General features: G+C 49.2%; 2 protein-coding genes across 2 annotated transcripts in view; both read right to left on the bottom strand.

The window, feature by feature from the left end:
• Positions 1-10,285, bottom strand: part of CNNM3 (cyclin and CBS domain divalent metal cation transport mediator 3) — a 45,578-nt gene extending 35,293 nt beyond the window's left edge. Inside the window, exon 1 of the mRNA XM_063139468.1 lies at positions 8,836-10,285. Within this exon, the coding sequence (XP_062995538.1) occupies positions 8,836-10,285 (1,450 nt within the window). The remainder of the gene's footprint in view (positions 1-8,835) is intronic.
• Positions 10,286-24,460: 14,175 nt separating this feature from the next.
• CNNM4 (cyclin and CBS domain divalent metal cation transport mediator 4) overlaps positions 24,461-27,131 on the bottom strand; it is an 82,871-nt gene continuing 80,200 nt past the window's right edge. The window contains exon 7 of the mRNA XM_063139071.1: positions 24,461-25,856. Within this exon, the coding sequence (XP_062995141.1) occupies positions 25,527-25,856 (330 nt within the window). The 3' untranslated portion in view covers positions 24,461-25,526. The remainder of the gene's footprint in view (positions 25,857-27,131) is intronic.

Genomic DNA, 27,131 nt, shown 5'->3' with positions numbered 1-27,131 from the left:
CTTCTAAATCTGAATACACTTCCTCAGTTTGGACATTTCCTTAAACTCAATGTTCAAGCCCTTGCAGAAACTACCGGGCACATAATAACAAGGAGACTTGTGGAGGCAGACAGCGGGGGGGGGGGGGGGGGCAAGTGGCAACGGGGAAGCAGATGCCCCTCGGTAAGACCAAGGAAAGAGAGGACGTGACGTCCACCAACAGATATTGGGCATGACAGCAAAATGGAACTTCCATACAAAGAGGCAGGAAGCTGATCTGCTTCGGCAGGACGAGAGAAGCGTTAGGGATGTCCATCATCAGGAAATCCAGCCCTTTTCGGGTTCGCTGGAGTTCTGCAGCCTGCCCAACTCAGCTTGCATTTGCAAGCTGAGCTGCAGGTTTCCCCTGAACTCAGGAGGTATTTTACATAGTCTTTTGTGTTGGCCATAATTTGCGCAAATCTATGTTTGCACAAATCACAACTGCGATTTGCATGCTTTGCACAATTTGGGCATATTGCGGGCATGATTTGCACAAATTAAAAAATACTGAGAATCTGCTAGCTGGCCTGACTTGTTGCTAACAGGTTGAGCTGGGCCAATAGGCGGAAGACAGAACAAATATGGAGAATGTGGATAGGGAGACATTTTTCTCCCTCTCTCAAAATACTAGAACCCAGCGGGGTCATCCCAGGAAGCTGATTGGTGGGAGATTTAGGACAGATAAAAGGAAGGACTTCTTCACACAGCACGTAGTTAAACTTTGAAATTCACTACCACAAGATGTAGTGATGGCCACCAATTTGGACGGCTTTAAAAGGAAGTTGGATAAATTCCTGGAGAAGGCTATCGAGGGCTACTAGCACTGATAGTTATGTGCTACCTCCAGTATCCGAGGCAGTAAGCCTGGGTGCACCAGTTGCTGGGGAACATGGGTGGGAGGGTGCTGTTGCACCATGTCCTGCTTTGCTGGTCCCTGGTCGACAGCTTTTAGGCCACTGTGTGAACAGAGTGCTGGACTCAATGGACCCTCAGTCTGATCCAGCAGGACTCTACTTATGTTCTTATGAAGTCTGGGGGCCATGCCAATGGAAACGCACTGAGCTCCTCCTCCCCCCCCCCCCAGAAGAGTCCTACAACATCCCTAGACAGCAGCCAACACCCTCATGCAGCTGCCAAGGGAACAATGCCTTGGTAGGTCTCACCCGTTCTAACATCTGACCTAGGCAGGGCCCTCATGCCCACTCACTGGCCCACACCCGGGCAGTCGGACAGCCACGATTTTACCATTCTCACCATGTCATGGATTAGCTATCCCCAACCTGGTGCCCTGCAGATGTGTTGTACTGAGTTGCAGTCCAACACATCAGGGGGGCACCAGCTTGGGGAAAGCTGTCATGGGAGGTCTCTGTATCAGATCATTGAGGGGCTGTCAAAATGGCAAAAAGCAGGCTCACCAGCCCCCACTGCCATCCAGAGTGAGCTCGCCAGGTGACGTGGCACGAGTGCCGAATGGAGGGGCCCACGCGCCCAGTGCTGGCTTTGGTTTGAAGAATAAGTGAGATGGGAGAGTTAAGAATAACTGAGAATGCTTTATGGTGTTAAGAGTTGCTATTTGGGGGTTGAAAAAAAATCCCCCAAAACTTTACAAAAGCAACTAGGCTGCGAAATGCACACTTAGAGCACACACCCTCAAAGCTGTTCAGTCTTATTTAAGATTTTCCAATCCTCAATCTGAAAGACCAGAGGCCAACATCCAAAACAAACCCTTCCACCCTTGCCAGGGTTCATCCCAACCTCTGTAGCTCCAGAGATGCTCCAGAGAGCTGGAGAAAGTCTGTCGCAGGGGTGGGGGACCTCAGCCGGTGTGTTGGATACCCTCCCCCATGCACCACAAGCTTCTTTTGCTTTTATCTCCGCTCACTGATTGGAGATATGAGAATCTTTAAAGGTTTTTAATGCCCTATGAACAAAGAATCGAACTGCTGCGAAGATTGGGAGCTGTGTAATCATTCCATTTGGCTCTTTCCCACTCTGCTTTTGGTCCCGCCCACAGTTGGACACCCCACCCCACCCCCAGCAACCCAAGGCCTTTCCCATTTTGCAATTCACCCCTCAGACTGAAAAACAATTCCCCACCCTTGGACTACAGGACGGGGAAGTTGGGAGGGTTCACGAGCTGCCTGAGTGCCAAGCCGTGTTTTCCTTGGGTGCTCGCTGGCTTCCTGGAATTATTTTTATTTATTTATTTATTACATTTCTATACCTCCCAATAGCCGGAGCTCTCTGGGCGGTTCACAAAAAATTAAAAAGCAAAAGCAGCAAGAAGGGAGGAGGTTTGTCATTTGGAGAAAATTTTGCGTCACCCCTTGTAACTAAAACCAAAGGCGTCCACCCTCTGCTCCGCAGCCAGGACACCTGCTGGCTGTATTGTCGTTGGGAAGACACCGAGCGTGTTCCCGTAAAGCTACACAAAGCCCAAATATATCATACCAGTTTCCGCAGGGAAAGGCAGAAAAGGGTCTGAAAACACAGAACTGAGGGGTGTTTGGTGGCGCCCAGGGGTGTGTGTGTGTGCGACTGGAAGTGTAGGAAGACAGAAACAAACCTTACCAAACCGGGGGCAGCGTCAAGAGGCAGGGCCTTTGGGGGTTTTGCAGGGGAAGAATGTTTCACAAAAATCCAGATCCTTGATGCTGATAATATAACTACTACGACTAGACTTATGCACATGTCCCCTGGGCAGCGTAAGAAATTAAGAAGTAAAATACAGAACCATTTAAAAATAAACAAAAAAAACCCCCACAATGCAGTATTTTTAAAAAATAAACCAGTTCACAAAATAAAAGCCCCATTTCCAAAATAGCACACAGCTGACACAGGGAGAGCCCAGATTCTGTTGGTTTAAAACGCTGGTTGTTTAAAAGGCCTGGGTGAATAAAAAAAGGCCTTCACCTGCTGCTGAAGAGGCCATTAAGGTGGCACCAGGCTAGCCTCTTTGGGGAGGCGATTCCACAGCCAGGGTGCTGCTACCAATAAGGCTATCTCTCTACTAGCCACTTACCTCTCCTGATTTGGTGGGAACACATGGGAGCAACAGTTAAAGCCGCAGGAGCCCTGCCCTCTTTTGTACCTGGTCACTCTAGTATAGCTCCTGCAGCTTTCACAGTTGTGATGAAGAGGGAATTTCACCAGGTGCTTCATGCATACAAATAATACCTGCTGAAATTCTCTTTTCTACACAACTGATACAGGAGCCCTGTCCTCCTTTCCATAGGGTCACCCTAGGATCTCAGGTAACCTGGTACCAAGTCCTTTGGGGGCTTTAAAGGGTTAAAAACGAGACTTTAAACTGGGCCTGGAAACTGACCAGAAGGCAGTGCAGCTAATAAAGCACAGGCATCATAGTACAGGGACCCTCACAACCCAAGTTAATAATCTTGCAGCCCTTTTCCGGGCCATTTTTAAAGGTGGCCCCATATACAATGCATTTCAATAGTTTCAGCCAAGAGCGACTGGAGTTGGCCAGCTACCACTCTCTGGAGCCCCTTGTGCAGGAAGAGAATACTGGCCACCGGCCTCTAATTGTTGATATCTTCCGGGTTCAGACAAGGTTTCTTAACGTTATCAGCTTTTGGTTAGAAAGAAACACACACACACACACACACACACACACACACACACACACACGTGACCGATTAGTCCTCATGAATTGCAAAAATAAATCTGGAGATGTGCAGGTGATATCTGCAGTGTCTATATGGACACTGGTACCCACAAGTATCTGCCCTGGTACCCACAACTATGTGCCCTGCATTCATGTTTCACTAGCAATCCTTCCCTATGAGCAGGGCTGGTGTGTACTCTGTGCTACAACGATTACTACTGTGGAGTTATGCAACCTAAATACTGTGCTAAGAAATGCTGAATTCTGGGGTCTGAAATTATGAAGACTTAGCAGATTTTAACCTCTTATTTTGTGTGATTTATTCCAGAAATTAGCTGTGGGTAGATTCTGTGGGGTCTGCTTTTGTTTGTTTTTTACTATAATCCCAAAATCCTAAAATAGCGGTTAGTGATGGATCCAGATGGAAAATGGCCAGGCCGGGGGGGGGGGGGGGGCATGAACTACACAATGGGATGACATATACAAGAACAAATCCCCCTCTAAGTTATGATAGATGAGGAATTCTTACACAAAACTCTAATGCTCATTTCACACAACACTCTAACCCGCACTCAGTGGTTGAGAGTGGGTTGTTGTTGAACTGTGGATTAGCGTGTTGTCTGAACCCAGGACAATTTCTTGTTAACCATGCAGTGTGGCTTATTTTTCTCAAACAAGCCACCTTGAGAACCCATGGTTTGTTGATGGGCTGTTCAGGGCAGTTAACAAGCCACACCGCATGGTTAACATGCCACCCTGTGGAAAATGTCCCGGGTTCAGGCAACCCACGTTTCAACAAACAACCCATGGTCCAACAACAACCCACACTCAAGCCTGAGTGTGGGTTAGTGTGCTGTGTGAACCCAGCCTAAGACTAGCCAAAAGAATTGCATAAGGACATGGTCAAAAGCAACCGTTTGATACCCAATCTTTTATAGATAAGAAACAACTAGACTAAGAGATAAGCAATAAACCCAAGGCCAGTTACGCAGGCAGGCTTTTTTAAAGTTACAATGCTAATAGTTATTGTTGGGAGCTTGAAACCCTTTCCTTGCCAATCTACTGCAAATCACTTCAGAAATCTACATATATATCCCAATCAACCTTTTTCCCACCCCTAATTTATTCTGTCACTCCTGCTGTTACATCATGAAAGGCGCAATCCTGTGCACATTTAGACAGGAAAAAACCCCTACAATTCCCACCATACTCCAGTCAGCATAAGACTGCGCCCTTGTTCTGCTTTTGCTAGTTATGTAACTCAGCAGGCGCCGTAGCCCTGCCCCTGAGCACTGGGCATCTCATTTCACAAGCCCTGAGATTTCTACACAAGCTCTACACACACGGATCTTTCAAGCATGTCCTCACACCCAGAGAAGACTAGCCTGGCCCCAGCCATCTGCAAAGGAGCAAGCACCCTCCCTGCCAGAAAGAATTCTGCTCCCACATGCTAGCTGCCCTGGGACTGCTGATTCAAGCACAGCAAGGGAGAACCCCTTGGCCCCTGCCAAAAGCTGGAGGAACAAGAGATGCTCGATAATTCTTGTATTATTTAAATGTAATGCCTTGGCTATCCCTAAATTGAAAGGAAGGGTATAAATTTTTTAAAGTAGGTACATGCATTAAAAGAAAACACCAAGAAGGCTAGAAACACGCTCTCGAGAATGAAAAGGAGGCCAAATTCTCCGCCTGATATCACATTCTGTGCCTTTCCTACACGCCCGCTGAATTGCAGCAGAGCCCTGCCTAAGAGACACGGTAATTTGCCACTGTACAGAGCAAGCCTGTACATGGCTACTCAAAAGGTAATTCCCACTTGGTTCAATGGGTCTTACTCCCAGACACAGGAAAGTGGGTTTAGGATTGCTGCCTTATTGCAGCATGAGCTTCCAGGGGCACTAACTTGAGAAAAAATGAAAACCAATACCAAAAGGTGCCAGAGTCCTTTTTTCTTCCAAGGTGTCCAGAATTTCCAACGCCACATCTACATTACAACACAGAAGGGATTTGGGACTTCCTCTGCACTCCACACTGATGGATGAAGAGTCGCTATACATGCACCATGGAAACAGAGCAACTTGCTTCCACACCGTGCAATACAGGCCTCGCTCTCTCAGAGGTGGGAAACCTGGGTCTGGACAGGTGGCAGGCAGGGGCTCACATGACCGATTGCTTCTCCATACAAAGAAGCACTCCCTTCATCTAGAAAATCTGCACATCAAGGCAAAGGGGATCAGCCTGGTTCCCCATCCCCCACCCCAACATACAATTTCTACAATCTACATGAAGGGGATTTTTAATTTTTATTGGAAAAGGTATTCCATTCTGTGATCCCTGACCAGCAATCTGACTGATATGTCTGGTTACACACAGGTTTACCTCAATGAGAACTAGTGCACGATCATGTGTGGACAAACACACACAATGGATATAACGTAAGGTCAACAGCAGTTAGTTCTCTTAAACAAAAGAATTTCTCCTGCTCTGTACCAAGCAGCTGTGTTTACACACAAAGGAGAGTACCGAGGGCAGGATAGGTTTGTTCTTACACACTTAATTGCAGCAGGCATAAGGCTGAGGTTGCTGGAGGCCTTATTAGCTATCTCAGGGTTGTAAACAGCCACTCATCTGGTCACCTATGGTGAGCAATGATTGCTTCCAGGTCACCAGAAAGGGGAATGTTTCTTAACTGGAAGAAGCTGGTTCTCATTCAGGCAATAAATGACTAAAGAGATCTATGAGGGTAAGAGGAATAGTAATCCTTCTGGACTTCCTTGAAAGGATAATATATACATAAACAGTGTTTGAGGGAACTTCAGAGTTCCTCAAAATCAACGGAAAGATCAGGACTGGCAGACATTAATTCCTGGAAGACTGGCTGCCCATCACTTTTAAGGGAAAACTGGAAGTGTTCAGCTAGGAGAAATACCTGGCCCGCTCTAGGGTGGGCATCCTGAACTAGGTACCCCCCAGATCTGTTGGGCCACAATTCTCATTGGCCATACTTGCTGGGGACGATGAGAGTTGTAGTCAAACACATCTGGAGTGCACCAGGGTGGGGAACACTGACCTAGGGTACACTTACAGTACATGCAGAGCAATGATAGGAACCATGAGCAACCTCTGCTCATGTAAAGCAGAGGTGGGCAATTTGTGGCCCTCCAGATGTTTTGGATTACAACTCCCAGAAGTCCTAGCCAGCACTGCCAATGCGAGGGATCATGAGAGCTGTAAGCCAAAACATCTGGAGGGCCACAAGTTGCCCACTCTTGATAATACAGAGCAACAGTGAGGTCTAACAGGCCTGGCCAATGTTCTCCATGAACTGTGCGTGCCTTAGAAAATGTTCTAGAATTTTGGGCAACACTCATGGGTTTCCACGGCAGATGTGCTGGGGCTCCTCAGCAACAGAGAACCGCCTTTGTGAACCGCCCAGAGAGCTTTGGCTATTGGGCGGTATAAAAATGTAATAAATAAATAAATAAATAAATAAATAAACAGAGGTAACGCAGAAAGGACTCTCTGAAAGCTTGAAAGCCATCAAGACAGAATCACCTGTCCAGTTTGTATTTTAAGAGTAACATAAGCAAAGAAGAGGCTGATGCTAGGGAAAGTGGAAGGCAAAGGGAAGAGGGGCCGACCAAGGGCAAGATGGATGGATGATATTCTGGAGGTGACAGACTTGACCTTGGAGGAGCTAGGAGTGGCAAAAGCTCTGGCGTGGGCTGGTCCATGAAGTCACGAAGAGTCGGAAACGACTGAACGAATAAACAACATCAAGCAAAGAAGGAAGGTCCCTGCCCCAAGAAGTTTACAATCCAAATTTCTATTGAGGGGTGGGGGAAAAAGGAGACGGAAGAAAGCTAGGGATGAATGCTAGACAGACATCTTGGGTGGCAGAGACAAAGGCAGGCTGAGGGGAAGTTGCGACTGGCTGCATATAAAGATCCCATGCGCCACCTTACACGTGGCTTATACGAAGCTGCCTTCCATGCAGGAAGGCACCCACTTTGGAAGTAGGCTGGCCACAGCCCTTGCTGCACCGTTTAGCTCTTTGAACGGTGTTGCAAGAGGTGGGAACCTGTAAGCGCTTTATGATATCCGTTCAAGTGACAAACATGTGACAAGTTAATGGGGGTCAAAAGCTGGCAGCGTTCTTGGGTAATTAGCTGGCCCAATAAAAGTTAGCATTTTACCAAGCCCTCGTACTGTACAACTAATACAGCCGTTCTGACAGGGCTGATAAAGGGGTTTCTACTGGGGATCGCCAAAGCACTAAGGTCAGAACCCGCTCGCCTAAGAGGCTGCCTTGTAACAGCCCAGATTATTTGTACAGCCAGCCCAGTATTGTTCGTGCTGACTGGGATCTCTGGCAGACAGCAACTTTTCCCATTGTCAGACACCTGACCTTTTTTTAACTGGCAATGGATTGGACCTGGGCTCTCTGCATGTAAAATGTGTGCTCTACCACTGAACGATGATTCTCACTTGGAAGGGAAGTTACCCACAACAGATGGCTTCACACAACACGCTAACCCACACTCAGTGGTTGAGTGTGGGTTGTTGTTGAACCATGAGTTATCGTGTTGTCTGAACGCAGCGTGCATTCCACAGAGTGGGTTAGTGTGTTGTCTGAGGACAACCGTGTCGTCTGAATGCAGCACATCTTCCATGAGACGGCTTGTTAACCATGCAGTGTGGCTTGTTAAGCGCCCTGAACAACCCAACAACAAACCATGGGTTCTCAAGGTGGCTTGTTTGAGAAAAAATAAGCCACACTGCACAGTTAACCAGACACCCTGTGGAAAACGTGCTGCATTCAGACAACACGGTAACCCATGGTTCAGCAACAATCCACTACGCCAGGGCATTGTTGAATCTCACTATTGCTCTGTGGGACTTGAGAGTGCACCCTAAGACACTAAATACTCCACGTACGTTGCAGGAGAAGATCAGCAATGATGGGCAAGCTATCTTCAAGAGAAGCTCGTTTGCTATTACTGGCCATCTTGCTGAGGAACCCTGGATAAAGTCCCAAGGAAACTCTGGGGCATCATAGGACATAGTTGGACTACCAGTGGGTCTTCAGAGGCAGAGCTTTTCCCTAGGCCAGCTACTCGGGATTCTTGAACTGGACCACCTGGGACCTTCTCCACACAAAGCCTGAGCTCTGAAGGCATCTCTGTTACCTCGCTTGAACTCCTCCAACACGGCGTCCAGCTTGGTGTCATTGAATACGAAGTGGAGTGGATGGTTGTAGAACTTGATGATGGTGCTGAGAGGGGTGCAGTCGTCAGGATCCACCAGCGCCAAGTCCTTGACGTAAAGCATGTCCACCAGGTTGGTGCGCTCGTCTTCATAGACGGGGATGCGGGTGTAGCCGCTCTGCATGATCATGGACATGTTGTTGAAGTCCAGCACGGCGCCGGCATTGAGCATGAAACACTCGTCCAGCGGCGTCAGCACGTCCTCGACGGTTTTGTTGCGCAGGGCGCCCTTGCTGAACTCCTCCCGCACAAACTCGTTGTAGGGGTCACTGTTGCGCACCATGTCCAGGATCTTCTCCCGCAGGAGGCAGGTGCTGGTGTCATGGTGCAAGGCCAGTTCCAGCACTTTGCTGAGCGGCAGCGAGACGGGGAAAGTGAGCAGCATGAAGAGCTGGGTGAGCCAGAGCCCCCGCGGGGCCAGCAAGAGCCCCCACCGCGAGCTGACGGCGAAGGGCAGCACCTCGGCCAGCAGGAAGACCAAGCCCGCCACGCCCAGGACGGCGGGGGCCAGCAGCCCCACGGCCTGGTAGAAAAGCACGGCCAAAGCGGCGTTGGCCAGCGAGCTCAGCAGCAGCAGCGAGCACAGCACGAAGGTCCCGCGCTGCCGGACGGGCTCCAGCGCTTTGGAAGCCTCCCGCTCGGCCTCCGAGCCGCAGTCCCGCAGCACGTACATCTCCACGGGGTCCAGCCACAGCGTGCTGAGCTGCAGCGTCCGCAGCACGGCCAGCAGGGCCAGCAGCAGGGCCACGAGCGTGCCCAGGAGCCAGGGGGCCAAGGGCGGCGGCAAGGCCACGGCGGCCACCCTCCCGCCCCCGCCCCCGCCCCCCTCGCCCTCGGTCACCAAGACGGCGTCCCCGGGGGCGGCCGGAGCCCACGGGTGCCCGGGCCCCGCCGCCGCCGGGCTGCAGAGCTGGTAGCGGCCCTGGGCGCCCTCGGGGGCCACCTGCACCGTCACCAGCGCCGCGTGCTCGCCCACGGGCAGGGCGTCGCGGGCCAGCACCTGGGGGGCCCCGGCGGGCGCGGGCGCGGCGGAAGGGCCGCCCCGGGCGCCCCCGCAGGGCGTCTCCGCGGGCACGAAGGCCGCCCAGGGCCAGCTGCGGTTGCTGAGGCCGGTGCCGTAGAGGCGCAGGCGGAACGTGGCCCCCGGCGGGGCCCGCACCAGCCCGCCCGTGGCCGAGGCGCCCTCCTCCAGGCGGAAGCCCAGCACCTGGGGCCGGGGGGCGCCGGGCGGCGGCGGCGGCGGCGCCGGGGGCCCCCGCGGCGCCGTGCTGGGCGGCTCCTGCCCGCGCTCCGCCGCACCGCCGGGCCACAGCGCCGCGGCCGCGGCCGCCCAGCCACACAGCAGCCCCAGCCAGCGGCCAGGGCCCACCATCGCGCGAGCCACGGCAGCCGCAGCCCCAGGCAGCTCCGAGGGGGAGTGGACGGCGCCAGCCCGGGTCAGCTGACGCCCCTGCCGGCGACGCCCAGCCTGCTTGCCTGCCTGCGGGCGCCCCGGCCAATGCCGGCCAGCGGCTGGCGCGGCGCAGCCAATAGGCGCGGCCGGGGGCGGGGCCCGCCAGGCGCAAGTTCGGTAGCGCCGTGTTGTAAACAAGGAGGAGGGGAGGGGGGGAGGAGGGAGGTGCTGCGATTTAAAGGGGCCGCGTCGCTGGCTCCCGACTCAACGCGCACCACGGAGCATCGCGTTGCACGGCGTCGGCCCTGCGCGCGCTTACTCGGGAGCAAGCCGCAGAGAGCCTCCTCAGTAGGGCTTACTCCCGAGTCAATAGGACCCGGGCGCGCGCGGGGGGATTAGGGGGCTCCGCCATGCTTCATGCAAAACTTTGGAAAGCGGAGCCTGATCCTCTTTGCCTATTTCCTCGCGAGTAAGACCCACGGAGTGTCGGTGTAGTACTGGCTGTACTCCCAAATAAGTAGGCCTGCGATTGCAGCCCTTATGGCGTTGTAAACGGTCTGGAGCGCTTCAGCTATGGGGCGGGATAGACAGGGCCGGTGCCAGACTATTTTGCGCCCTAGGCAAGGTGAGCTACTTTCACCCCCCCCCCCAAAAAAATGCCAACTTTGATGTTTAAGAACATATGTTTCCTGGAAAAAAATAAGAAGCACAAAACTTGAAACTGCTAAATTTATTTTAAAGTGCAAGAAATATGTCATGCCAATTATAGCAAACAAATTGGAAAGGAATGGGTCTAAAATGCATTATTTAATAGGAATATCACCTCCAAATCATCCTCAACTCACACGCGTGTGTGCACACACACACACACACACACACACACACTCAGCATCACTCACTCCAAACAAACACACGCATGAACACATGCATTCACTCAAAGACCCCATTTACCCATACATACTCTCTCTCTCTTCCGGGCGTGTTCCGGAAGTCCGAACGTGGAGCACCCCCACCCCAGCGTCCCTGGCTTCGCTTCGGTTGGGCGTGCGTGGGGCGCCATCTCGCCCGCCCAGGCCCAGCTGAATCCTGGGGCCGGCCCAGCTCACAGCCAACAACGCAGCGCCCCTCTTAGCTTGGTGCTGTAGGCGGCTGCCTGAGTGGCCTCTATGGTAGCACTGGCCCTGGGTATAGAGATAGAGATGATGATGATGATGATGATATCATGTGCATGTTTGCTTATGGATAAGTCTCTCTTGAGTTTCGCTGGGGCTTGCTCCAGGGTAAGGTGGCTCCTGGACCGCAAAGGTGTAGCCAGCGCCTAGGCATGCTGGCTTCCAACGGATTCCAATGGGATTTACTTCCAAGTAAAAGTGCACAGGCGCTGCAACAGCCTAAGCCAAAGACATAGTGTAAACGCTGCCGTCCTCTGCAGGGCGCCTTACATTGCAGTAAACTCCATGGGCCTCAGCAGGGGAACTTACTTCAGAGTAAGCATGCACAGGGCAGGCTTATCATACATGGTTACTCTTAAGGGTGCTTTCATACAGGTTGTTTTAAATGCATCCTATAAACCTGTGGAGGGGAGATGCCTTGCGGCTTTCCAGATGTTTTGGCCCACAACTCCCATCATCCCTCACCATTGGGCTATATGCTGGCTAGGGCTGACGGGAGTTTGTTGGCTGATACATCTGGAAGCGCCATAAATGGCCCACCCCTTCCATAAGCCTTGGCCGCAAGATTAGCACAACAATACCATGAGGCTGAAGCTGGTCCTGGTTCCAGGATGCCAGCTTTTGAATTGCACAGAGCTCTTCCAGAAGGTCTCCTGCTCCCCCAGAGGACTCTGCCCTTTGTCCCTGGCTACCCCTTAGGCCTGGGCCTGCCGCACAGGGCATCTGGGTAATGCTCTCTGTCTCTCTCTTTCTTGCTGTTCCTTCCCCAACTTTCCTATTAAGTCTTTGGCACAGATCTCACCCACTACCGAAATGAAGCCTTGGCACGTATCAATGAATTAAACAGAACACACGGTCATCCTGTCTATGCTGTTCCCCCCACCCCTCTTTCCTATCTTTGTGGCCTCCTCCTCCCCTGGTCATGTTGCCGATTGTAAGCTCCTTGGGGTCAGGGACTTATTCTGTGTTTCCAGAAAAGGCTTTTATTGCACCATCACCCTGCCTCATTCACAGATATATTTTTATTTGGGGGGGGGGATCCCAACGTCCTTGTCACCCACTTGTAACCATCTCTTGATTTCCCAGCACTTCTTCCAACTTTTCCCTTAACTCACGGAATATCTGTTAAGGAAGAAAAGTTTATTTATTTATTTAAGCATTTTTATGTCGCCATTCAGCAAAAAAAAGGCTCTCACAGCGGCTTACAAAATTATTTCTTGACACTCCCTGCCCACTGGCTTACCATCTAAAAGACATGACACAAAAGGAAAGGGGATTGGGAGGGAGGAGGAGGAGGGGGAAAAGGAAAGCAAATTCAGGCACTACAATCTTAGTTGCAAAAGTTGGAGCTCTGCACAGTGCCATTATTTATTATTGTTGTTGTTGTTGTTGTTGCATTTTTATCCTGCCTTTTTTCCTCCAAGGAACCAACGTGATGTACATAATCCTCCTCCTCCCCTCCATTTTATCCTCACAACAACAACCCTGTGAGGTAGGCTGGGCTGAGAGTTTGTGACTGGCCCAAAGTCACCCAGTGGGCTTCCATGGCCGAGTAGGGACTAGAACCCGGGTCTCCCGACTCCCAGTCCAACGCTTTAGCCACTACACCACACTGCTTCTCATCTGATGCTAGGAAGCCCCTGCCTGGACGCTCTGGTTGTTATACTGCAAAACACTGTCCACGCTGATGGCGCCTTGGTGTCATTATTCAGGCTGGAGGTTTAAAAAATAAGCGCATAAAAGATGTGCCAAAGGGCCAAACAACATGTTATGTATTTGTCCCCTGGGGCAATTAGCAGCTTTTGGGGGATATTTTAACCAGGACTGCACTGGATGGGGCCAGGGTGAAAAGCATAATAAAAATCCCTCCAGCTGTGCAACAGTCCCAATCTGGATTCTCTCTCCCCTGCCCCTTCGGTGGCTGTTCTTCAAAACACACAGAGAGACAAACAAATGCAAAGATGCTTTCATTTAGCCTTTGGTTCCCCCAAGATGTGTGGGGCCACAACTCCTAGGATCCAGGTGTTTTTTTTTGGGGGGGGGAGGCTGCATTAGCAGATTGTGAGTTTGTTTGCTATTGCTGTCCTTCACCTTGGGTGCCTGGTGCACAAAAATGGAGGAGAGATTTTAATGAAACAGACCAGCAAGGGGATTGGTTCTGCACGAGGGCACAGGGTGATGCACCAGCCTATGACAGAAACTAGGGGTTAAATCAAGCAGTAAACTTTTCATTGCCCCCGAAGAAATGCTGGTGTTTGTGTGTGAATGAAGAGCCTGGGTGGCTGGAAAGGGTAATCGGATTATCAGGCCTGATAGGAGGAGCCCTGCCCTCGCCCCTTCGGGGTTAATGGGTCTGCTCAAGGGAGGAGCAAGTGCGGTGTGGCAAAGTGGCTTGCAAGGTCACCCTCTTCTTCTCCCGAAGAATACAATGCAATAAACTAGCCAGGCAGAATCAGAGCAAGTGGGGCCTCCTCCTTGCCCAGTGTCCTGTTTCTAACAGCAGTCTGAGCCCGGGAGCTCAGAAGCAGGGCGAGAAGCAGGGCGTCCCACCATGCATTGCTTGTCCTCATCAATCTGGAAGAACATAAGAAGGGCCCAAATGCTGGATCAGACCGAGGGTCCATCTAGGCCAGCACTCTGTCCACACAGTGGCCAACCAACCATCAGCCAGGGACCCACAAGCAAGAAATGGGTGCAATAGCACCCTCCAGCCCATGTTCCCCAGCAACTGGTTAACACAGGCTTACTGCTGCTGATACCAGAGGTAGCACATAGCCATCAGGACGAATAGCTGTTGCTAGCCTTGTGCTTGCTGGCTGCATGCCGCTTGGGTTTGCATAATTACCCTCGCCAGCACAGTTTGTTGTGTCATCTGAACCCTTCTCCTCCAGGAATTTATCCAACCCCCTCAGTAGAAATATTGAAAGACCCATCATTTTCCATACGAGATCTGCACACAAAGTTATCGCCCTAAAGGGACGTTGGTATTTTTCTTACGCCCAACATAGTTCACGTTTTCTTTTTCTATTCTTCCAGTTCATTGCTGCCCCCTTGTGGGAAAGCCGGGAGCTTCCATTACGCCACGAAGAAGCCACGGGACCGCAAGAAGCTGCCTTAAGACCTGATCTATTTGTCTATCTTGGCCAGGGGAACCAGCTTCAACTACCCTTCTGTGATGGAGATAGAGCCACTAACTACGGTCTTGAAAGGGCACTTGGGCGGTGAGCACCCAGGGCCGGTGCCAGACTATTTTGCGCCCTTGGCAAGGTGAGTTACTTTCACACACACACACACACACACACACACAAAATGCCAACTTTGATTTTTAAGAACAGATGTTTCCTGGAAAAAATAAGAAGCATAAAACTTGAAACCGCTAAATTTATTTTAAAGTACAAGAAAATAAAGCCGGTGGCTGCTAGGGTGCACTACAAGGTTTTGTTAACCATGTATAAAGCCCTGCATTGCTTGGGTCCTGGATACCTGAGCACTCGCCTTTCTCCTGTGTCTCACCATTGGCAGACTCGCTCTCAGAAGCAGGGTGCCCTGATGGTCCCCCCGCTACAAATTGGAATGTGCCGGGGCTTTTTCAGTGGCTGGCCCCTGGTTATGGACCAATGTGCCACTGGAGAGTAGACAGGCTCCCACTCTCAATTGCTTCAAACGCCTTTGTAAGGCGTTTTTATTTTCACAAGAGTCTGGGGAGGGGGTGGTTTAAATTGGGGTTGAGGGCTTTTAATGGTTTGAGGGTGAGGGTTTTAATGGAATTGTTGTAATGTGGGTTGAGGGTTTTAATGGAATTGTTTTATGTGTTATTGTAAAGCGCCTCAATGCCAGAAAAGGTGAGGCGGCACTATAAAAATGCTTTAAATAAATAAATAAAATAAATAAGAAATATGTCATGCCAATTATAGCAAACAAATTGGAAAGGAATGTCTATGGGTCTAAAATACATTATTTAATAGGAATATCAGCTCCAAATCATCCCCCCAACTCACACGCGCGCGCGCACACACACACTCAACATCACTCACTCCAAACAAACACATGCATGAACACATGCATTCACTCAAAGACCCCCTGCACTCCATTCACCCATACATTCTCTCTCTCTCTCTCTCTCTCTCTCTCTCTCTCTCTCTCTCTCTTCCGGGCGCATTCCGGAAGTCCGAACGTGGAGCCGCCCCACCCACCCCAGTATCCCTGGCTTCGCTTCGGCTGGGCGGGCGCAGGGCGCCATCTCGCCCGCCCAGGCCCAGCTGAATCCTCGAGCCAGGCCGGCCCACAGCCAACGCGCGTGAGTGCTGCGCTGTGCCCGGTGCCCCTCTTAGCTTGGCGCTCTAGGCGGCTGCCTGAGTGGCCTCTATGGTAGCACTGGCCCTGTGAGCACCTGCACAATTTCCTCTGCATCCCAGGGGTCTCCGAGTCTCCTCCTCCTCCATCAATCTAAATCCAAAGGGCCGGGTTTCCCCATTTTAATTTTGGTGTTCAATGGAGCTTTATAGGGCAAATGATATGTCGCAAGCAGGATGCTCGAGGAATGGTGAAAGGCTGGGCTGGGCTCCTTTTCGGACGCGTGCTTCAAATGCATGTCAGTGATGGTGCTACGGAATCTGGACCTGCCCAGCGCTATTTGCCGAACACGTATTGCCAGTAATTTCTTTCGATAAATTTGTAACAGAATACTCAACGTTTGAATATTTGGCCTGGCTTTCTATTTCTAGAAGCAACGTTATGATTTAAGAGCTGCAAAACGTAAAGATACTTGAACTAAGGTATGATCTCCATTAGCTAGTAGGCAGGGTTGCCCTTATACCAAGAGTGGTTCACCAGCTGAGGGTCCCACCATTGCTGATGAGTTTATTGCACCCTGCTCCAATTTAAATATTATACGATGTCAAAATGAACCTCCCCAGTTTCAGGATCTAAAAGTGCAAGCTGTGCCCCACGCAATGCCTCAGTGTTCATGTGTGTGCATGTATTAAACCTGACAGCCATCTGTCAGGCGTGCTTTAAGGTGGATTCCTGCATTGAGCAGGGGGTTGGACTTGATGGCCTTATAGGACCCTTCCAACTCTACTATTCTATGAATAAGATGTAGTTGCTCCCACCCAATCCACCCCACCAGATATTCAACTTCGAGACCATGGGGAGAGGGCAGCAGCTAGGGATGTACAGATTTTCTAAATTCTGTTCCAACTGTGTTTCATGGATTATCAGGTGCCTTTTGTTCCATCATCCAGTCATTTGCAGAATCAGATTTTTCCCAATTGCCCAAATTTCCATTCGTGCAAATGTACAAATCTCATCCCCAAAATGCGCAAATCATCCCAAAATGCGCATTTTCATACTTTAGCCTAATGGGGGGAAATGTGCATTTTTGGCTGGTGGTTCCTTGCTCCCCCCCCCCCCGACTGTATTTTTCTACAACAAAATTTGCATAAAATTTCAGAAACCCCAGTGCTCTAGTTCATGGAATTCATGCGAAAAAACAGTCTGTTACAGAACCCATGGGTTGGATTCATAAAAAAATCCAAAACTTATTTGATTCCACTGTGGATTCCTCCAACAAGGACCACCTGCAGCAATGGAAACGAACATTTAAGAGGAGAAATGGGGATAGTGGTTTGCCAGGGAAGGAAAATAGAACAATTGTCAAGCGTTCCTGATAAATAAAAGGTACTGGAATGTGTGTGTTGCAGTACCATTTAAATCAGAGCAAAATTGGGTTGCCAACTGATCAGATCAAAGAGTTAGCCTGGCCTACTCCTCTGCATTTAAACAGTAGCTAGCTACATCCATTAAAATGAGCAGATGTTAACTGCAAGGAGATAAACACCACCTGCTAATGAAGTAGAATAAAATACGGTTAAAACTCTAATCCTGGTTACAACGTCTTGCTCCGCTAGGAACGTTTTCAGCAAGAGGCAGACTAGCGTTAATAGGTGCTGTGGAAGAGAACTACTCCAAGTTTAAATGGATCACGTGCAAGAGGACTTCCTGGTGAATTGTAGGGCTGCCAATTGACCAGAAAGAAATGGCTTCACCTGTTCATTTGCCTTTAACATTAGCAACATCCACAGAAATCAGCCTGTAGATAAGCAGCAAAGAACTGGTGTAAAGACACAGGAGCAGCAGTTGACTAAAAAACCAGTAGGCCTAGTGGATTGTGCTCTTGGGAATTAAATCTTACTGGCTTCAACACAACCTACTTTCAGGATTGCAGCCTTGATCTCTCCCAAACTAAAGGAGCAAACCAACTAAGAAGTTTAGAGCTAAAAATCACCAATATTTTCCACCACATTTTGATTTGATAATATTATTTATTTCATTTTTTTTTAAAGCATATCTCCCTCATGGGAGCTGGGATCTTAAGTTTAGTGCTTGTATTTTAAAATCAGAAAAAAAGACAATAAATTACATCATGTCACCCACAAAGGGGCAAATGTTGAGAAACCACTGTGCTTTCCTTAGGAATAATAATATTTCTTTTTTTAAAAAAAGGGAAATAAACCTCAACAATCCCCCTGCCCCATGCAACAGAAATTTAAAAGTCAGACAAAAAGCTACATTCAAATGAAACACATGTACAGTGAAATTAAATTAAAGCTGTTTAAAAGCACAAAGATCCATTTAAGATATCCCTGCATTGAAAGGGTGGGGGAGAATGGATGCCATTTCTTGGGCGTTGACGGATCTTGGCCTTCTGCATAGTCTTCCGAAACTGTCACAGGGTAAAGGAAAAAGCTGCCTTCCCCAATAGATTTCCAGAATCAAATATGACTATAAACAAACCCAATAATTCAAAGTCCATTCTGCTTAGGCAAAGACAGGAAGCAAGGATTAAGGAGGGTGTTACTGGTATGGCCTAGATGAGCAGGGGAATCAGGTGTTAGAATACAGGTAGGTGGTCACATTTTGAGGGTACATAAAAAGAGCAACAACCACCACCCCGCAAGTAGAAAAACAGCATGGCAGGATCGAATCCAGCCCTCTCCTTGGTTTTCATCTGATGTGCTAGTTTTCTGCTTGTTGGACCTGGCATTGTTGTTTCTAATACAGGGGAGCGTTTGCAGTGGCACCACTGACTCTACCGCCTTGACATTTTATCACCTCCATCTGCTACACCTCTAGGCTGCTGTCAAGAGTGCTAGGCAGGTTATGATCCCACAATGCACCTTGGCAGACAATGCAAATCAGAGTTTGCCAAGGGCTGCCTTGAAGGCAGAACTGGACGTCGGCTTCTCTGTCCTGCCAACTGATTGGGTAGGTAAATTTAGGGTGGATGGAGGGTGAACCAGCTTGCCCTATGGTTGTACCTTTCATCATCTATTCCTGCTTTGATGAACTTGATTAGTACTTTTAGTGATCTGTGCGGTTATTCAATTAATTGGTCAAAGTCTGAATTGATGCCGATTAGAGGCAGGATATTTCCTAGTGTGTTGGCTAATGGTCAATTTCGATGGTGCCCTGATTTTATTACCTATCCGGGAATACTCATTTGATTAAAATAAATTTGAATAAGCTGATTAGTGAGATTGCACGAGATATAGATAGAGGGGCACCGTTAAAGTTAAGTTTGTGGGTAAAATCAACACACTTCAGATGAAAGTTACACCTCGAATTCTCTATGTTATGCATGAGATTCCTTTATTTATACCAGGCAAATACTTTCAAAAATGTAATGCTTTGTTTTGTAAATTCTTCATCACCTCGAATATCCTTGAAACGGATTGAGCTTCTAATTAAAGAAGGTGGGTTTGGTTTTCCAGGCCTTGCTTTGCACCATCGGGTCTATCCATTGGCTTGTACTAAGTTTTGGTCTTTTCCAGTTCGCTTAGATTTGCCACCCAGGTCAGTTCTGGAATCCTCATGGTTAGAACCTTTCCCCAAATGGACAGCACTCAGTTCTCGACATGTTAGAATAAACAGCCCCCCTCTTACCATTTTGGCTGCTAGAGTGGTGTGGCGTACAGTATCACGTCAATTACAGTCCAATCCATTCTCTCATGCAAAATTGACTTTACGGGGAAATACAGATTTAAGAACTGGAAAGGAAGCTTTCTTGTGGAAGACATGGATGGATAAGATGATTTTTACTTTGGATCAATTAATAGGCCCAGACGGCGAGTTTTTGTCATTTTCTGATTTATGTGCTAAATATAATTTACCTACTACGGCTGAATGGCAATACTTGCAATTGCAACACTAGCTGGAATCTAGGTTTGGTCTGGCTGCTTTCACAGCTTCAGAGCCTCCATTATTGTTAGAAATACTTATAGCAGCTGAACAGACACGTCGACCCACGACCCATATATACAAGCATTTAGTAATAGTAGTAAATAAATATGATACCCGTGGTTTAAGACAGGGCTGGAATAGAGAATTGGAGTGTTCTATTTTGCCCAATCAGTGGATTGTCACCCCAGCCTCTGTATCTGAAGCTTCTATGGATTTTAGGCTACATCTTAATCAGCAGAAAATGTTGTTTTGGATCTATTGGACTCCGCAACGCGTTTTCAGTAAGGGTTTGTCTAACTTAAATAATTGTTGGAGATACAATGTACCTAAAGCTTCTTGAATTCATAGGTTTGGGCAATGCCCAGTAGTTTCCCCTTTTGGGGAGGAGGTCGTAATAAGGATAAACTTTGTACTGAAACAATCTTTAATATGGTTGTGCCTTTCATTACACCAAAAATCAGTTCATGGCATGGAGCGAAGTATTATCATCCACTATTGTCCCCAGATCAAGCTGCTCGTTAAAGGCACAGCTACAGATACTGGTTGAAATTTTGGCAACCCTTAATTTCAAGTTCTATGGATGAAAAACTCGGGTGATGAGTCTGTGACCCATCCATTGCCATGCCAAGATTCACCAAAGAAATGGTGGTGCCGTCAGGATTCAAATGCGGGTTTCACTACAAGCTGAGCACCCTCGCAACCCTAGGTTTGCCTTGCAAAGGGATTTGAGGGCTGCTTCATTCCGGAGAAGAGCATCTCAACCAAGAGAGCCTCCCAGCCAATTCAAACACCACAATTTCTCCAAACACTACAATCTACACGCCATTGCCAGCTCGACATTCGGCAGCTGCCAGTTTTCAGGGGATGATTGAATAGGGTGACCATATGGAATAGAATAGCAGAGTTGGAAGGGGCCTACAAGGCCATCGAGTCCAACCCCCTGCTCAATGCAGCAATCCAGCCTAAAGCATCCCTGACAGATGGTTGTCCAGCTGCCTCTTGAAGGCCTCCAGTGTGGGAGAGCCCACAACCTCCCTAGGTCACTGATTCCATTGTCGCACTGCTCTAACAGTCAGGAACTTTTTCCTGATGTCCAGCTGAAATCTGGCTTCCTTTAACTTGAGCCCGTTATTCCGTGTCCTGCACGGACAAGGATCCTTTATCTTTAACAATTGTATTGAAAAGGGAATTTCAGCAGGTGTCATTTGCATGCATGCAGCACCTGGCGAAATTCCCTCTTCATCACAACAATTGAAACTGCAGGAGTATAGCTAGAGTGACCAGACACAAAAGAGGGCAGGGCTCCTGCAGCTTTCACTGTTGTGATGAAGAGGGAATTTCACCAGGTATTGTATGCATACAAATCAAACCTTCTGAAATTCCCTTTTCTACACAACTGTTAAAGATACAGGAGCCCGGTCCTCCTTTCCATATGGACACCCTGCATAAGAGGAGATTGCAAAAACAACTGCATTACTTGCAGATGGAAGAACCCAGATATGCCTTCCTCCCGGCTCCCGTGTTCCTTCTGTCACTGAAATCTGTTTGTATAGTCAGATGGCTTGCTCCTGGATTTAGACAGAGACCAACGGAAGAGAATTTGGAGCAGATAATTTGTATGTAAAGTCTGGCGGAACATTTTAAGAGTGTGCAGGAAATTTGATAGCACTCTCAAAATACAAAGAAATATTATTTGGGTCCTGGAACAAGCATTGGGGGGGGGGAACAAAACATAACCCCAACACACACATTTCCCCCGGGAAATGATTATAATCCTGCAGGTTATCTGAGCAGTTCAATTTAAACCTGGGTGGGTGCATGATAAAAACACTGTGGTTAGGGGCTTATTGGCTAGTGCCTGTAGCATCATCATATTGTTATTATTATTATTATTATCATCATCATCATCATCATCATCAAAACACTCTCAACTCAAAACACTCTCAACTGGTGCCTGCATGGAACCTTGAATTCAACATAAAGGTGGAAGGAGAACAAAATGGAGGTGGGGTAAACAGGTGAATGCGTTAGTTCAATTACATGTACTTAGGTTTCGTTTCCATAAGGCAGGAGGGCTGGCAAAATGCACTGTGTGGACCACCAACTGCCACCCATGGCCATGCCTGTGGCCCCCTCTACTTCCAAAATTCAGCAGTGGTCGCTGCCCAAAGATTGTCCGTTTGCAAACTGCTGCACAGATTCAAAAGTGCCCAATGTCGCTTGTTTTCAAGCTAAATATGGCCCTTTTAAGTCCCTGTAGTGATTTGCCACCAAATTTCAATGGTAAACCACTGAATTGTTTTTATGCCAACCCCGAATTTCAGCAGTGCAGCAGTACGAGTGTTGCCCACACACAAAGTTGCCCACTCTTGCGGCCAGGCATGGTGACTAAAGGCCGCATGGAAAGAGGAGTCTTTAAAGATGGGGTTGGAGACGAGAGAGGTGGCTGCAGGCAGGTGTTCTGGGAGGCAGCTCCAAGCAGAAGGAGCAGCAAGGCAGAAAAGCGGGAGCAGCAGCCACAGGCACGGATGTGTCGGGCTGTAAGAGGAGAACTCGTGAAAGTGCCTCCCTCCCCGTTGAGTCTGATGACTCCGATGTCCGTGGGGCAATGAATCCGCTCCTGGTTTCAGTCAGAGCCAGTCAGAACTCTAAAGGAGCTCTCCTTCGCTGGCTCTGACTGAAACCAGGAGCAGATTCATTGCCCCACCGCACCTTGGAGAGCTCCTTTAGAGTTCTAACTGAAACCAGGAGCGGATTCATTGCCCCACTGCACCTTGGAGAGCTCCTTTAGAGTTCTAACTGAAACCAGGAGCGGATTCATTGCCCCACTGCACCTTGGAGAGCTCCTTTAGAGTTCTAACTGAAACCAGGAGCGGATTCATTGCTCCACTGCACCTTGGAGAGCTCCTTTAGAGTTCTAACTGAAACCAGGAGCGGATTCACTGCCCCTTGGAGAGCTCCTTTAGAGTTCTGTCTGGATCTGAGGGAAACCCAGAGCGGATTCACAGCCCCACTGACATTGGATAGTTCTTTTAGAGTTCTGACTGAAACCTGGATTCTGAATTTTGGTTGGTAAGCTGGAGAGTGAGGGCGAACATACACCCCCCCCTACTTCTGAGCAACCTCGCCAGTGACCCACCTGACACACACGGAGAGCGACCTGCCAGTCCAACCTTTGACTTGCTGGTTTGTAACATGCGTGGCGAGGCTGGCTTCACACCTTGGGAGACGAGCCCGGTGTGATTATTCTTAAAATGCAACATCTGTCTAGATCGGCCTTCCACAACCTGGTGCTCTCCAGATGGGCTGGGCTCCAAAACTGTCCAAATCCCATAGCCAGCGATGCTTACAACTATAGCTCCCTATAATTTATAGTAGTCCGACGCATTGGCAGGGGATCCAGTGTGCAGATGGTTGATCTACATGAATCAAATAGGATTATTCGTCCACTCACCTCCACCCACTGATCAGACCTACCGCCTTGTTTATGAAGAGCTACGATCAGATAAGCCTACGCACTGCTCAACAGCCATACCCAGGTAGGTTGCAGTTGAATTCATTTTATATGGAGGCCTAACCAAATGAGATTTTACCTCTGAAATGTAACCATCGTGATCTCCTGCAGCGGTGTCCTCATTCCACCCAGTGGAATCGTGTTTATTCAAGGTCACTACAGAAGAATGGAGGGGACCAGGTGCTTCTCCACACGTGGCTAAAATCCCATGCTCTTGCGAGGCTTCTGATTCCAGATTCCTTGCGGGATTAAGGTCGCCTCTTTTACACGTGATTGTTTCCAGGTTGTTGTTTGTTTGTTTTCTGAGCAAGTTCTATATGTTTAATTACACAGCCAGTAGATGGCGCTGTGATATCGCCAGCATCTGGAAATTCACTGCAAAATTATCGCGCTTCAAAATCCCTTATTGCGTTTTCCCCACTGAGAATCTCGCTGCTATAACGGCAAGAAAGCATGGGAGGAGCCCGGGACGTTGATCAAGTCATATAAAGGACCCGTCAAAAAAGCGACTGACCGATCGCAATCGCGCACAATGAAAGCCTTGTGTCGAAATGTCCCAGGTTTCCTCGTGGTGCCGTTTGCCTCGTAAAAACGGATTGCATGAATTAACTATTTTCACACGTGCCAATGAAGGATGCCTCCGTTGGGCTCAACAAGTAAACTGAGATCAAATTAGATCCAAATCAGGCTTCAGGAACAAAACAAAATACAATTTATTATTACAATTATAGACACATGTTGGAGCCATCTCCAAAAGATGTTTAAAACTTCTGCATCCACAAAAGGGTACAGAGCTACGGGACAGCGCCCATCAACTAGTTTCCAATGCAGCCCCCAACCTTGTGGGTCCAATTGTCACTACTAACCGTATCCCACAATTGATTTTGTGAGTGCCTCTGACCTGTCGAGCCAGGGCGTGTGGTACCTCGAAATTAAAAGTCTGAGGATGCATTTTCTCGGCCTGATCTACAAACACGTTAGAACAGGAGGTACCGTTTGAGACTTGAAAAGATCATTTTGGAATGTTCCTCTGTTTAAAGCAAGAACAACAAGCCCAACAACTAAGAATATAACCCCCTGCAAGAAGAAAATGAGCACATCAAGGGAAAATGTTATGGCCTAGCCATTTCCCTGCTCTAAGTTTTCAATTTGCGGAGAGCTTTGGGTTTTTTTTAAATATATATATATATATATATATATATATATATATATATATATATATAGGGAAGCTTTCCCCTGCAATATGAATTGGTACAATTCATCCAAGCACCCCTGGGACACGACCCCTTGTCATATCACTTGGCTTGGTTATGATTCCTTGAGCATGGCGCACCAGGCTGAAACCAAATGAGAAGAGAACTTGAATGGGAAAGGCCCATCCCCAACCCCAGAAACAGAGGTCCCTCCAGAAAAAAAAAGAAAAAAGATTCTATAAACTTTTCAACCTGTTTAGTTCCCCGTGCTTGTCAGGTATTTCTCTCCTATCAAACACCCAGCCGGCTTGATAAAATATAAAAATAGTAATAATATTAAGAAGAAGAACATATCCCCCCAGACAACACAAGATTCAGAACTCCCTGAGATGGGAAAAGGATTCCTGTCTTATCAAGAGACGGCCGCCGGCCGCTTGCTCTCGCCCTGATCTCCTTCAGGCAAGTTCTGAGCAATCTCTGTACCTATGTGCCACTGGAATGGAGGCAGGGAGGGTCTCCCCAGCAGCTCTTGGTCGAGAGAGAGAGAGAGAGAAAGAGAGAGAGAGAGAGAACCCGATCAAGCAAACCCAGGACGCTGCCCATGTTGTTGCTTCGCTTCCATTTCCGTCTCTTCAAATAAAAAAACCAAAGCCAGCGTGGAAAAGCAGCACCACGCGGCCTCCCTTTAGATATCCTGTGGGTAGCCGGCCTCCCCACCCCGCCCCGGCTGGAACGCAAACCGGGGCGGATCTGGATCACAGCAGGCAATTCAGGCTCCGGCTTTCCATAAGGAGGATTCCCTTTAGCATCCAAGACCCGTATCCTCGTCAGGGTGAGCCGAGGTACTGCTGCTTCGAGGTTGCACTGCCTCCCTTAACAGATCGAGCTGTCTTGCGTGGGAAACAGAGGGGTGCGGGAGAGTGGCTGAGAGACAAACGTTATCTGGGTGTGGAGGGACGCCCCCCCTGTCTCCCCGGCTGCAACAACCGCTACCTGAGGTTTGTAGGTGCACGATCAACATCCTCTCGTGGGCACTGGCGTGTCTTTGGAAGGGAAGGGTGAAGGCGAGCTGGGCCGGACCAGGCCGCCAAAGGCCGGGGTCAGACGACATCGTCCGGGGGGTTGTGGTTCGTCTTGTGATGCTGGCGGTTCCTCTCGTTCATGAGGGTGGTCGTTTCATTGGTCCCCACGGAGTCCCCCTTTTCCGACAAGGAGGTGTCTGATTTGGGGGTGGAGTCGCCCTTGTCCAACGAGGAGTCCGGTTTGGGGACGGAGTCCCCCTTTTCTGGCAAGGAGGGGTCCGGCTTGGGGACAGAGTCCCCCTTTTCCGGCAAGGAGGGGTCCGGCTTGGGGGGGCTGCCCTCAGGGGATTGGGGGCAGCTCTCGAGGCGGGAGGCCATGAGACCATTCTGGTACTGGAGGCGCGTGATCTGCAAGGTGGAGGAGAAAGAGAGGCCCTCAGCCCTCACGGCAGTGCTCAGCGTGGGAAGAACAGACATCCTCAGCCTGGGTCCTCTAGATGTCTTGGATGGCAACTTCCATCATTCCCAGACAGCTGAGAATGATGGGAGTTGCAATCCAAGACATCTGGAGGGCCCCAGTTTGGGGAAGCACGGTGTGCAATTCAAAACGACATCAATCAAAATTCTGCACTACTTAAAATAATATTCCACAATATGTATACATTATACAGATTCAGCAAATTTACTCATATATCTTCACACACACACTTTGTATAGTACATCCTGTTCTGTTAATCATGGGCTACTGACACCCCATCCTTCGACTGCTAGAAATCCTACTTGGCTCCCTCTGGCTTTTTGAGATTTCTCCAGGCATTGTCCACACATTTGCAACCACAAGGACTAGAACCATGGGATATAGAAACAGCTGAGACTCTCAGGAGGCTGGATTCCGCACACAGGGTTCGAGTCCGCGTGTGCACACAGCCCGAGCAGCCCAGGCTAAAGATCCCAAAGGGCACATCCAACTCGGGCTGGAGAGGAGCAGGTGAAATGCCGGACTATTCCTGCATGCAAAAGAACCAATCCCTCCACACAGAAAAGGCAACATGTTAGGAAAATGACTAGGCTAGAAGTCTGCTCACTGCCAAGCTAGCTTTCTATGCGGAGGTGTTTTTTAAAAAAACAGCATGGAGGGCTAGGGGCGGGTGAAACTGGTGAGTGCTCACACCGCCACTGCTGATGCCCCCACCCCACTGATGCCCCGGAGCCCCCTGCCCTGGCTTGCTGTGTTAATGGTGGCTGTTATTAAAGCAGCAGGGGAGGTATGCAATTCCTCAACCTTCCAGAAAGTGCGCATTTCTCACCCACTGTGTTAATGGCGGACACCGTTAGCATGGAAAGGGGAAATGCGACACCTTCCGGAGGCTCTGGAAATCGCGCTGACCCCCCACCCCTGCTCCAATGAGGGCCTTAAAGGCCCTAGAGCTTTTAAGGGCCTCACTGGCGAGTGGGGGGGGGGGGAAGAACGCGATTTCCAGAGCCTCTGGAAGGTGTCGCGTTTCCCCTCGCTGCATTAATGGTGGCCGCCATTAGAATCATAGAATAGCAGAGTTGGAAGGGGCCTACAAGGCCATCGAGTCCAACCCTCTGCTCAATGCAGGAATCTGTCCTAAAGCATCCCTGACAGGTGGCTGTCCAGCTGCCTCTTGAAGGCCTCTAGGGTGGGAGAGCCCACCATCT

Source organism: Elgaria multicarinata, chromosome 12, assembly GCF_023053635.1.
Source record: "Elgaria multicarinata webbii isolate HBS135686 ecotype San Diego chromosome 12, rElgMul1.1.pri, whole genome shotgun sequence".
NCBI lineage: Eukaryota > Metazoa > Chordata > Lepidosauria > Squamata > Anguidae > Elgaria > Elgaria multicarinata.
The sequence above is the reverse complement of the archived record's forward strand: the minus strand, read 5'-3'. Positions and strand labels throughout refer to the sequence as shown.